Genomic DNA, 14,332 nt, shown 5'->3' on the forward strand with positions numbered 1-14,332 from the left:
TTCTTTAAAAGCTAGGTTGTTTTTTTTTTTTAGAAACTTTTCTAATTTGGTTTTTTTAGAAGCTTTCCTAATTTATTTCTTTAGAAACTTTCCTAATATGTTTTAAGAAACTTTCCTTTTTCATTTTTAGAAACTAGGTTGCTTTTCTTTAGAAACTTTCCTAATTTGTTTTTTTAGAAACTTTCCTAATTTGTTTTTTTTAGAAACTTTCCTAATTTGTCTTTCTTAGAAACTTTCCTTTTTCGTTTTTACAAACTAGGTTACTTATATATATATATAGAAACTTTTCTAATTTGTTTTAAGAACTTTCCTTTTTCGTTTTTAGAAACTAGGTTGTTTCTAAAATAAATAAATAAATAATTCTTATATTTTGACAACTATATTGCTGAATTTTGGTTGGCACCCTACACTAAACATGGAACAATTGCAAGAGTCACTAAACAAGTTATTTCAGAAGTTGGACCCTTTGATTAAGCGCTTGGAAATAGACCAATGCTTTGAACAGCTTGATGTACGCATTACTCGACTAAAGACCATCACCAGGACAAACTCTACCATTGGGTAGATGTCCAATCTCAGGCCGGTAGCTGGGAGGAGAGACCAATGAATGGAGTTAGTCAAGGAATCAATTATGGGTGTGCACTCGTGCACCCACCCCATGAGAGACATCAAGACTACTATTTTGAGGGGTACAACATGTGCGGCCTTGTGGTCGGAGAGTGCACCAGAGGCTAGTGTAAATTTACCCACTGAGGCCATTCCGGTAATGGATGAGTTACGTGATATTTTTCCTGATGATCTACCGGATGAGTCTCCCCCTAGGAGGGATATAGAGCACACCAGAACATGGGACACCGTAATACCTATAGCCGAGTTTGCATTTAATACTTCTGTCGATAAGTCCACAGGTCTCAGTCCTTATGAAGTTGTTACTGGTTATAAACCTGAGAAACCTATTGATCTTGTTCATATGTCATTGTCTCATAGGCCGTCAGAGCCTACGGAGTCTTTTGCACATCACATTCATTCATGGCATCAAGAAACCAGGCAGAAGATCATGACTAGTAATAAACATTACACACTTTCTGCAGACCAACATAAATGTTTCAAGGAATTCAATATAAGGGACTCTGTCATGATCCGCATTAGGTCAGAGCGGTACCCTCAGGGAGCCATTCGTAAGTTACATGCGCGTAGCGCTGGATCCTTCAAAATTATAAAACGAAACGGTCTCAATGTGTATGAGGTAGATCTTCCATCTTCCATGAGAATTAGTTTCACATTCGATGTGGAGGATCTAACTACTTTTCAGGAGATCACTGATACTTTGTCCGGCCCTTCGCCCACCCATCCTGCTCCCCATATTTATCCCTTGAACCATGGCCCCTTTCCGACCCATTTTCCCAGCCTCTACCTCCCATACCCTCTCTTCCTGACATTTCTTCCCGGCGTCTACCTCCCATACCAATCCTTCCCGACCCATTTTCCCAGCCTCTATGTCCCATACCTACCAGTCCCGACCCATTTTTCCAGCCTCTACCTCCCATAGCTACCCATCCCGACCCATTTTTCCAGCGTCTACCTCCCATACCTACTCTTTCTGACATTTCTTCTCAGCCTTTGCCTCTCATACCTAACCTTCACACACCCAGAGAGGAAACAGAGGATATCTTGAACCATCAGATAGTTTCAACATCGGACGGCGGGTTTCAGAAGTACCTGGTCAAGTAGACTTCAACCAATACGTGGCTCGCTGAGGAGGAGTTTCAGAGACTTGATCCTTACATCTCGGAGTGCTTCAGGAGTTTTTTTTCGCCAATGGCGAAATCTTCGCAGCCGAGGAAAATTGATGGGGACATCCCGTGCATGCACATCACCCACCTACGCTTGTACGCTAGAAGGAGGGCCCCACCGTCGATCTGAATTGATGATGACGTCCAGGGAGGGCCTCCTAGTTAGAAGATGAAGTTTTGATTCAAAAGAGTGGGCCCGTTAGTCAAGAAAAGCTCATCATGAGATCTTATGATCGTGGCGCATTAGTCAGATTAATTTCATATTTTAGGTTTTGCTTATTCATGTTATTTAGAACATCATGGATGCTCTAGATTTCTTTGATTAGTTTTTATTTTGGTTTACTTCATCGCCAAGTAATAGGTTGCGCACATAGCGCGAGTTTTGGGGTATAGGGTTTTCTTATATATAAGCACCCCTTGTAGCTTTTTTCATTCATTGAAGATTAATAAAAATTCTACGTTTTCCTACTCTCTGAGTTGTGAAGCCTAATTGGGTGTGAAGCCCTCCCTTCATCGAAGGGTTAACTACCGTGGTGCGAAGCCACATCATCCCGATTCGCCCCCATCTATCGCCATCTCTACTACCCATCTTCCATCATCTCTTCTTCTTACCTTACCCCATCATCTACACTTCAAATCAATTATCTATTGCAACAATTCTCCTCCCCACATCAGAATTTCAGAATCTGGTTCTATATGAGGGCTAAAACTTCGGCGGAGCACTACGCATAAACCGTATATCGGATCGAGCTGAGATTTGGGGGTTTTGAAGTCCATCCCTGGCCGACCATGGGCAAGGTGGCCTTTTTCTAAATAGTGAGCCCCACACATGTGCGGCCGTGATCATATGCACGTGGGTCTGGGCCATTGTTGTTGTCCACGCAAGCGGTACTTCTCTGGTTTGTCTCTCTCCTCTCTTTCACTCCGCTTTCACCCAAAATCAATAAACCTAACCCTAAATTACTCAAATCTCCAATTTTATGCTCCTTTTCTCACTCTAGGGTTCCCCAAATTGAAATTTCTGAATCCCTTGGATTAGGGACTGATTACTATGCATGTGTGGATGATTATTTCTTATCTTTGAGTATCGTTTGGTTCATAATTTTTATTGATCCAGCCCTATCATGTGTAGGCCTGGACTCGCATAGATTCCCCTTAATTGAATGTTTGGACTTTCATGTGGGATATGTAATTTGTGTAATTGTTTATGAACTAACGTGATCTTAAGCCTGAAATCTTGCACATCATATCTGAATTTCATGTCCTGCATTAGGCCTTGCACCCAAACATTCCAATAACGTCACATAATCTAACAATTTGTTGATGGCATAAAACAGTAAGGGTAGGTATAGACTATTTAAGATGAAGATAGAGAGAAAGTAGGTGTGGAACATATTTACCTCGTTACCAAAGGTGCCTTTACCCGAACAATGGGGGAATAACTTATAATACACCCAACACACACACACACACACACACACACACACACACACATATATACCTCATTACCAAAGGTGTCTTTACTGTTATCACCGGCTAGCGAGACAAAACCCATCAAAAGTCAAAACCCATCAAAAGTCCTAGAAATAATTTATATATATATATATATATATATATATATATATATATATATATATATAGATTTTTGTATCGTGTGATATATCATACAATATCGCACATTTTTTTGCGAAATCCCCAATATTAGCAATACTATCGCACATTACAGAGCCAACAACCATTGGAGGAGAGAATTCCGACAATAAAAGGCCGGGAATGTCGGGTTGGCAATATTATCAAAAAAATTTATAAAAAAATCCAAAAAAAAAGTGGAAAATCTATGTAATAGAGGGGATTTCGGTACCTGCAGAAGATGTGAGTGTGATTGGAAGTTGAATCTGGTGGGCCACTTGATCGAGAGGTAGTGGTGCACCGTAAGTGCAAAAAAAAACCTCGATTTTCCTTTTTTTTTCGTCGAATAGGAGAGATTTTCTGCGAAATGGAGATTTCAGCCAAAATCGTAGGGATTTGGGATTTGGGATTTGAGATTCAGGGTTCCGGAAAGACCCAAACCCTTTCTTGCTACAAAATTGGCTTCTGATGCCATTTATGGAAGCAGATCGGGTGGCGTACCGCACACCAACAACCTGGCTGGTGAGTTGGCTAGTTCTGTGGGCCCTACCATGAGGTATATGTTATATCCAAACCGTTTGTCCATTTTCATGAGATCGTTCCAGGAGCTGACCTAAAAATAAGACAGATCCAAAGAACAAGTGGACCACACCGCATTAAGTAGTAGGAGATTAAACGTCTACCATTGAAACTTTCTTGGGGTTGCAGGAGTTTTTTATCAATCTGATATTTGTTTTTTCTCTTCATCTAGTGTGGCCTTATGAATAGATTGGATGGAGAAGAAACATTACGGTGGGCCCTACGAATGTTTTAACAGTGGGAATCATTGTCCAGCTGCTATTTGTGATGTCGTCCACTTGAGCTTTGGATATGACTCATTTTTGGTTACTTGCCCTAAAATGATCTCGCCAAATGGATGGTTGGTATAGATATAATAAATACATCATGATGGGGCCCATAGAGCTGAAATCCTCTTTCCATCGTTCATATGTACGTACAAAGAATGCCTCTAGTGTGCGGTACAACAACTAATTCGCTTACTTTACAAACGGGCTTTGTGGGGTCCACCTTGATATATATGTTTTATCCATGTTGTCCATCCGGTTTTTCATATCCTTTAAGGACATTAGGCCAAAACTTCAGCAGATCCCAATCTCATGTGAACCACACCATAAAAAGTGGTGAATAACCATTAAAAGCATTTTATAGGCCACGAAAGTTTTAAGTTAAGCTCATCTTTGTATATTCCCTTCATTCACTTCTGGTTGACCTTATTAACGGGTTGGATGACAAATAAACATGATGGATCTACTTAAAGTGGGCTTTCGTATGTTTTTAATGGTGAACATTTAATCATCGTTGTTTCATGTGGTGTGGTCCACTTAAAATTTAGATGTACTTAATGTTTGGGACAACATCTAAAATTGAGTTGAAAAATTGAATGGACGGAGTGGATATACAACATATCATCATGGTGGGCCCTACAAAAGCACCTAATCCGCTCTCCTAAGGAGTTTGGATTCTGCACTCAAACGGTGCAACCCTTACGGTGGGGCTCGCATTTATGTATGTATTGTCTATCCATTCCATCCATTCATACGGAGAGAGAATTTTATATCATGAGAAAAAAAATGTGTCAAATCCAAAGCTCAAGTGGACCCCACCACATAAAACAATGGGAATTGAATGCCTACCATTAAAAACTTAGAGAGGGCCATAGAAGTTTTCGATCAAGTTGATATTTGTGTGTTCCCTTTGCCCATATCTACATGAACTTATGAATAGGATGGATCTCAAATAAACATCATGGTGGGCCCCACATAAGTGGTTTAAAGTTTCAACAGTGTGTCATTGTCCCCACTGTTTTCTGTGGTAGGGTCCACTTGAGTATTGGATCAGCCTCATTCTTTGGCTCGGGCCCTAAAATGGTCTCTCCAAATGGATGGACGGTGTGGATATAACACATAATGGGTGGGGCCACAATCAAGGTTCAACACACATCATTCTCTGGCTCATGCTCTAAATTGATCTCTTAAAATGGATGGATGGTATGGATACAATACATACATCACGGTGGGCCCATAGTCATGGTCCACCCTCAGTGCGGCCTTGAGAAGTTTTTAATGGTGGCGTTCAAGAATCACTGTTTCCTATGGTGTGGTCCACATGAGATTTGAATTTGCCTCATGGTTCTATCGGGCCGTAGTGGGGCCCACCATGATGTTTGTGAGAAATCCACTATGTTCATCCTTTTTTTAATGGCATATTAGTTGTCCATTATGCATCATATTTGAATATAGTTAGTTGTCTTAGTTCAATCAAACAACGCATAGCTTAGGACCTTATACAAAGGAAACCTATTATGTGCACTTCTTTTTCAAGATTTTATAATTTAAAAGTGTGTATTAAGGTATTTTTTAATAATTCTTGAAGTTTCATTGAATTATTCAACCATTTTTGCAATGTTTCCCCATGTTTCCCAAAAAGTGCAATAAATTACGCGATACAAATGATATATCCCGTGCGATAACTGATACGTATCTGCATCCCAAGGATGTGATACATTACGCGATACCGATATTTCAAACACTGTATACAACCTTCTTCAATTATTGTCTTTGTAGAATCTCCGGTTGTAGTGGCACTTGGAATTCAAGAAGTAAGTTGAAACCCAACATGATATAAATATTTACACATCCCTACAATAAAATAGCCACACATGCTACGTGAAGAAATAACAAAGTATTGAAACATATAAATAAAAAAATAAATCATGTAACAACTTACCAGCTTGATGAAGTGGGTGAGAAAGAGTCATTGTCCGATGGTGGTTGATTATTGTTGCATCCATTTATATAACGTGGGGGCTTTATCATGCATGGTGTCTTTCATCAACTGTGTGGATGCATACAACGATCTCATCGACGAATATATCTCATTATCGACCGTCCTTAACACTGCATAAATAGACTCTAGAATAGCCATCACATTGCACATGTGCTCCTAGAATGCATTGCTCAACACAAGCTCCTCAATTCACATTTAGCATCTTATAACTAAAAAATCATCTCAAAAGCATTTTCAAACCACAGAGACCAAGTGCTACTTCATTGTTTTTTTGGCATTGAAGTCGGTAGATCGAAGTCAGTATTAATCTTTTCTCGAAAAGTATGTTCTTGATTTGAGTGAATGAGACCTTGATATGCTTGGATGTAGACACAGATATGCCCATAGAAATTTAGTGAGAAGCTATTGGATAATTAGGAGGAGTATTTAATGACAGATAGATATAAAAGAGAAAAGGATGTTTAGTAACTTGATATATATCTGCGGTCACTCGATTGAATATTACCATATGCGGCCAGTATTATAAGTAGACGCATGCATGTGAGAGTTCCCACATTGGGAATAGTTCTCGAAAATTCTTAGATATCTCCATAAAGCATCGGCTAGGAATGTCTTTTACGAGCTAATGATTAGCTTCAGGTAGAGGTATTTTCAAATGCTGATTGGTATATTCCATCATAGATAGGCAGTCTACTTTGGGATACTGTACTTTTGTTGGGGATAATTTGATTACTCAGAAGTATAAGAAGCAAAATATGGTGGTTCATTTTAGTGCGTCAATAGAGTGTAGAGCCAGATGTCATGCAGTTTGTGAATTGTTACCTCTCAAATCTTTATTACAAGAACTCCAGTTGTTTTGAGGCAGGCCTATGATGGTTTATTGCGATGATCAAGCAAGGACCCATATCCAGTCTTCCATGAGAGGACTAAGCATATAAAAGCTGATGCAAATTCATACAAGAGAAGATCCCTTCCAAGTAGATTGCCATAACTTATATCAGTCCAAATCATATATTGCAAATATCCTCACTAAGGCCTCATCATGTGCACGATTTTCTCTACTACGTTCCAAGCTAGTATGACAAATATCTATGCTTGAGCGGGAGTGTTAAAGTGAAAATCATTGTTTTTTTAGGTCGTCCTCTAAACTATTATAACAAAATATGGTATTATTAATATAAATAAATAAGAGAGAATGGAATTAGCCCTAATCTATCGCTTAACATCAATTCACAGGTAGAAAGTTCTTTTGAACACTCATACCATCAAACCATTTATATATTAGATTAAGATATATACATATATATATATATATATATAACCGTTGATCTCAAGTACATGTGACATCTGAGTCATGCAAAAGGTGGGCCTTGCCATCAAGGTCAATGAAGAATAATATAGAAAGTATAGATGGTTAAAATAAGACCTCCCATCAATCCGCAACCCTTCCTTTTCTATGGATCTGACCACGTGTTTATGAAAGTAAAACATTGCTCGTTACCTCCACCTTTTTTGAATCACTCTTCACTTCACACCTTCCCATGTAGCATTTTCTTTTGAACACACGTGTACCATCAAACATGATTCATAGATTTTCTGAGATGATCGCTGCTAGAGTACTATTTTTCATCTTGAAGCTAATTCTTTCCATTTGATGACAGTAATTCCTTCAATTATTTAGAAAGCTTTGGCACAGAGTCCTTAACTCACCTATTCAACTAAAATTCATCCATTAAAAAAATGGCTTCTTAGTACTGTTTGCTTGTTCACGAACGTGTTTAAACAATTCAAAGCATCTTTTGCTGATTTCAATTCTATTACGTAGGAAAGTATCTCCATTCAACATGAAATTTGGGCTGCGCGTATAGCCTTTCTATTGTTCTTTCCCCATTTTGCAAGTTCCTACAGGCGACTATATCCAAAAAACCTTGACCCAACAAGTAGCTTCTTAGCACACTTTCCTATTTATATAGTTCTTCATTGTAGAACTTTGGGAACAACTGCACTCAATGTTGATGTGATCGAGCTCACCAACACTGACGAAAATTGCAGTGGAGAATTAACAGAAGGTGAAAGCATAAAAAATTCAAAATCACAATCACACTTACCTACTGTGGAGAAGAGATGGGTGTTAGGTGTATGTGTGGTAATATAAAGAGAAAAGTGGAGAGAGAGGACTAGTAGTGTATTCCAATGGTTTAAGAAAAAAGAAAAGAAAACTCCCGATTCATGCTTTCTTATATAAGCATAGTAATCTAATTGAATCTATTTAACTAACTACTATCATATGCAACTAGCCTAAACCAAATAAAACTCAAACATTCCACCATATAGATTCCATGGGGCAAAAGTAGACCGGTCCCCTCATTGGGTGAGCCTAAAAAAATGGTGGTTAAAAAATGACCAATAGACCATATTCAACATGGATGTGTGCCCACCACATGGTCGTCAGCCAACCTAACTTTTGGGCCAGCTAACCTATGTGGTGAGGCCCACCAATTGAGTGTGGCTTCTTTCTCCCACGACTAAATGCATATTAGTGGCTTCTCATTCTCATGATTGAATGCAGATTATATAGATCTAATATTTATTTTGCGACTGATTCACATCTATAACATCAAACTCCCTTCTGATTTCTTAGTGCAAGTGGAAACTCAGATCTGAAATTTCCAAAGAAGAAGAAGAAGAAGATTGGTCTTATAGTGGGCCTCACCATCGGAATGCTGATTGTTGTTGTGGTTCTTTGCCTCATAGTCACAGCATTTCTCCGTCGATCAAGGAAAAGAAGAGAACAAGAAGCAGCAAGAGGAGAACCTCGTCACCTTCAAGTACTCAATGATCATGAGGACTCAGAGGTGGGCCAATACGGGCAACTGGCCAAATAGAATACCATAAGCTGCTCAGCCCTTCTGCCTCACCATGTGATAATTTAGACTATTCGTCTGTAAGGTCCCACCATGAATGGGCCACATGGAAAATATCTTGCTCATTATTCTTATGGATCGTATGACATAATTTAGGAAAAAAAAATCGTCCAGGAAAGCAATTTCTGACTTTAGGCTCCTAATGGTTAGGAGCTCCAATCAGTGAGAATTTTCATTGTGGGCCATATATGGTGGAGCCTTTTAAAAGAGCGGTATGATCGTAATGTGGTGGGATAGAAGGGCGGAGCCTTTATATGTACGTAGTAAGTATAATGCCATACGCTTACGCTTAGATGGTGAAACCATTTCATCAATGTGATACTGTGTCGTTAAGTTCTCTATGTATATTTGAGGCCACATGTATGGGATTCCAGCTGTTAATCCGATCGACCCTAATGTTGATGGCCAAAAGAAGCTCACAGACCTGACAATCTCAGCAAACTATTGGTAGACTTTTGATGATTAGAATGGATTAATTGTGAGGAAAATTGCAAGCATTGGTGGCAATGGACCGAGTTCTGGTCAGGTCAGGCTAGGACTAGAACTGGCCCCCTACTTGACATGACATGGCTAGATCCAAAATTTTATGAAATCCCCATTCTTCACTTGAATGTTGTCGCAGGGAGGGATGTGATGAGTCGATCATTGTCTTCCCCAGGCAATAACTACTCTGAATTTATAGAGTTCTCTGGACTTATCATAGAGCTTCCTCGAATCCACAAGGGATAAAAGTAGGAATAATTTCTAATAAATTCAAAATAACTTGATTGATCATAAAAAATAAAATTACAATTATTTAAATAAAGAACTCAAACCTAGGATGAAGTTTTAGACTTAGACTCCAACTTAAACACCCTAAAAATGTGACTTACTATAAATAGTAAACTTACTATTTACAGACGACCTCTATTCCTACTAGACTTCGTGATTTTCGGCCAAAAATAGTAAGTGTCCAATTTAGTCCAACCATGTTATTCTCCTAACTTTTCTAAGCCCTTTTCATTCTAGGAACAGCTTCTACAACTCAAAGGATCAAAAGTTATGCTAGAACTAAAACTTACTATTTATAGTAAAAACAAAACTAAACGTGACTTTTGACCGTCAATCTGATGGAATCTCGCAAATCCAGCATGTGTAACCTAACTTAGTGGGGTTAGTTGGCTTAAGTAGATCATCCTACCTCAAAATCATATATAATATGTCGAAAGTTCATCCCGTTTTGCGAGATACGGCTGATTTAAAGTTCTAATAGTTCAGATTATTTCTGCCTCTGATCGGGCCTTCTTTGGTCCATCCTTTCCAAGAAAGTGTCCACAACCCGCTCTACATCAAATGTTCACTATCTGTTGATCAAATGAACTGCACATGCACAAAGAAATAGACATTTTGTATTTTTATTACCAACAAAACCAGCAGTCTACATACAAGATGGATGGGTTACCCACCGTGAGATTGAAATGACATTTATAAGATATGGCACATACATATAAAGTTAGATCAAGCAGTACTAAGTTGGGCTTAAAATGATTGAGCTACTGGAAGGGGAAATTGATTGGGCCTTGAATGCAAGGGCCAAGCTAATTAGCCCAAGCCAGGTCAGGCGCATCAGGTCAATCGGGCTACTTACTCATTGTGATGCTGATCCGAACTAGAAAAATAAAATAATAATAATAATTATTAATAAATAAATAAAATGTTCAAGCAAGTGGCAGAGAGAAGAAAAAAAAAGATGATTCCTTGATAAGAAATGGAGGTGACAATATACTATATATGCCTTGGGGAATCACTCACCCAAATATAAGAGAGAACTAAGTCATTCTCCAAGACGATCTAAAGATCTCATAAACAAAAAAAAAAATACAGCTTTGTCTTTTCTCCTCTTACAAAAATATATTTATAGAAAGAAGGGAGATTATCATGAGAGAGAGAGAGAGAGAGAGAGAGAGAGAGAGAGAGAAAGTGTGTGTGTGTGTAGATGAGGGTGGGGGGTAACTGTTGGCCTCACTTCCTAGGCAACTACATTAGTCTCTAGTCATCAAAAGAACTCGTTCTCAAGTTTAACTTTTAAATCCTCTCACACAATTTTTTGTGAAGATTTTCCAACTCATCTTAATTAATTCAAGTATCTTTAGATCGGGCATTAAGTGAAAAGGCGGAAGGCTGTCGAATTTTTGAAAATTCGACGGATATGGATGCGGGGGTCAAAAACCGCTTTCAAATTTTTTCAAGTCGAAAACCAAATTCAACGGCCCTAAACAATCTGATTATTTTCATTGGTTCAAAGGTTCTAATAAAATAGCTAGAACAATTAAATTTACAGTAAGACAACTACAGGATATGAAAGAACACACAATTCCTTACTGCTCTCGCATCTACTAATATCATGACAAAAACTCCGTATATCACAACAAGTAGTGAAGTTGACGTAAGCAATAAAATTAAGTCACTAAGGTTATAACGGAAAAGATCATAATAATATAGTTCAATCTACACACCATTTTTTTTTATTTATTTATCTATAACAAGCAATAAAATTTATTAAAAAAGAATCGAAGAAAAATTTGACTTGTTCGGAATGTGTATCTTTTACAAAAGCAGCCTAATCTACTAACCTTCTTTATTTGTGAAGGTGGGTTTCTTTTCCTGCCTTTAGGCGGCCCTCTTAACTCTTAGCAACTTTTCAGTTCTCTCTCTAAAAAATAAAAAATAAAAATTGTAACTTGTTATTAAGACAGACTAGTACCATAACTAGTTCGTAGTGAGGGTTTGAGTTTAATTTATTTTTATTTTTTTTAAACAAACTCTCTGTAACCAATGAGAGAGCAGCCTACATACTTATCATTGTGATAAGATCGGGTTATTGTACTTCATCTTTCTCTTTTACTAAGGGCCTGTTTGATTTTTCCACTCAACTATAATTACCATATAAATGGGTAATAATTATTTTCCTAGGTAATTACATCTTTCCCAATGCAGATGTGACAACTTACTTTTTTAACACTTAAATTGAGAAATTTACAAAATCAATGTGGACCCATCATGCTATATAACATCTTGAATTTTCATGACCAGAGTTTATACTCATGCTCGAGAAAACCGGGTGTTAATAATTGAATAGATTGGATGCTTTAAAAATTGCACCATGTTTTTTTTTATTTTTTCATTTAAATCACATTCAGTTACATTCATGAAGGTAACCGTTCGCGAAAATAAAATTGACTGTATTTAAAAAGAACTTAACAAATTATCAAATACCCTCTCAATGGGAGCTTATTACATAATCAAGTTGTAGCGGAAACATAAATAAAGCTAAATCATAAAACTATTTTCTTGTTTATTCAATATAATCTTCCATAGAAAGGTGTTCCTCTGGGTCTTCAATCTGTACATCACCTGCATCATGTGTACGGTTGGAGAGGGTCAACGCCCTACTCATAGTGATAGTTATTCCTTTAAAGTTTACAATAATTAAATTAATTAACAAGGATATCGAAAGGGCACCGATACTTCTCGTATTCCACATATGCGAGGGTATCGATATGTGCAACATTCTATATGGCATGTATTCCTAGCAAAATATATGTGATCCATCACACTCAGCAATCATGATCACAATGTAAAATGTAGTTTAATACATCTGACTTGCCCCACATTCTTATATTATGGAGATTCGCCGGCGTGTCCCACATCAGCATGGATTTATGCGAACATTTCAAGGTGGCGCAACAATGCGATAAAGGGATTTTCGTGATAAGATGTGTTTATGGAGCGACTATTTACGACATCCAATCCCAAGAAGTGATGTAACACGCATGGCGATTTGTTTACATTGATTGTACATCATGCCAACCATATACGGAACTACATGTTGACTAAGAGGGCCACTACTCGTAATGCATTACGTCCACGAATTTATGATGATTACCTAGGGTGGGATGCCCAACACAATACTTGCGTGCAGGATAATAAAATGATGTAAATTTCTATAGTGTTGATTCATAAGGAGATTATAAAAATAAATAAATTTGAAATGGGGAAAAGAGGTGTAACCAATTAAATTGCAAAGTTTAAAGGAAAGTTCCTCACCTTTTTACATTGAAGCGCCCTCTCATGTTGTTAAAACTTAGTGCATGCACTTTAAATTCAACTTCTACTATATATTACACAAGTTATATGATTAGGGTTTAATCTAAGATTTCATCTTTCATCCATGTGTAAGTTAAACTAATTATTAGTCAAATTAAAAACTTAATATAAATCGCTATGTAAATGGCTAACTTACCTTGATCAACACCTAAGTCTCAACTTGAAAACGTGCTTAGTGCTACTATTTCCCTGAGTTGACTCGGTCACAATCTACCCATGCTTTGGAACTTTATGGTTATTGAAGGTTTGGATGGTAACGTTGATTGAAATCTATCTCCTATAGAATATCACAGGAGTGATCAAACAAACTGACTAACCTCCGAAGTTTGTAGGGCTTAACTCGGATCTAAACTCGATCTTGTGATTTGAAGAATCACCGCACAACGCAGGGCATCCCTCGTGTTTATTCTTCTCCTTCTTCTTCTTGGAAAGTTGGGCAAGAAATCTTCATGGCCAGCCCGAACCCAACTCTTACTGGAGGTTGGTCGAAATGGATTCTTGCTGGACTTCGGGGGTTTGGGCGCTGTTCACAACGCCCGGTCCTTCTTTCTCTCTCTCTCTTTGTTGCTTCTTTCTCTCTTTCTAACGTTTTTTTGTGCTAGGAACACATAAAGGAAGTGCTTATATAGAGATTTTGGACAAGGCTTCGTGTCGGAGAGGGTTTCCAACTCCAATTACGTCGGTTTCCAACTCCAGTTACGTGGTCGTGCGAAGCTTCTTGCGCACGGCTAGATGTTCAATCGTCCACGTCACAATGTGGTCCCGTTCTTTCCCTCTCGATTACAAAAGTCATTTGCTGAGAATGTGGGCCACTTTGTGGTTGGTTAAGATCCAAAAATGATGGTCAGATGGCTTCCTACAGCTGCTACTTCTTGGCGAAGAAGATAGCTGACATCGATGGCAGATTTGCATGGGCACCTCCTCTCCACATTCTGGCTTCACTGGAAGGTTCGGATTGGTTGTTGGAAGCTACGGGGTGCTTCAGATTGAAGC

At 38.2% G+C, this 14,332-nt stretch overlaps 1 protein-coding gene across 1 annotated transcript in view; it reads left to right on the forward strand.

Moving 5' to 3' along the window:
- LOC131255002 (calmodulin-binding protein 60 A-like) overlaps positions 1-9,164 on the forward strand; it is a 32,701-nt gene extending 23,537 nt beyond the window's left edge. The window contains exon 5 of the mRNA XM_058255703.1: positions 9,024-9,164. Coding sequence (XP_058111686.1) covers positions 9,024-9,164 — 141 coding nt within the window. The remainder of the gene's footprint in view (positions 1-9,023) is intronic.
- The last annotated feature ends 5,168 nt before the right edge of the window (positions 9,165-14,332 follow it).

Source organism: Magnolia sinica, chromosome 9 (genome assembly GCF_029962835.1).
Source record: "Magnolia sinica isolate HGM2019 chromosome 9, MsV1, whole genome shotgun sequence".
Lineage (NCBI taxonomy): Eukaryota > Viridiplantae > Streptophyta > Magnoliopsida > Magnoliales > Magnoliaceae > Magnolia > Magnolia sinica.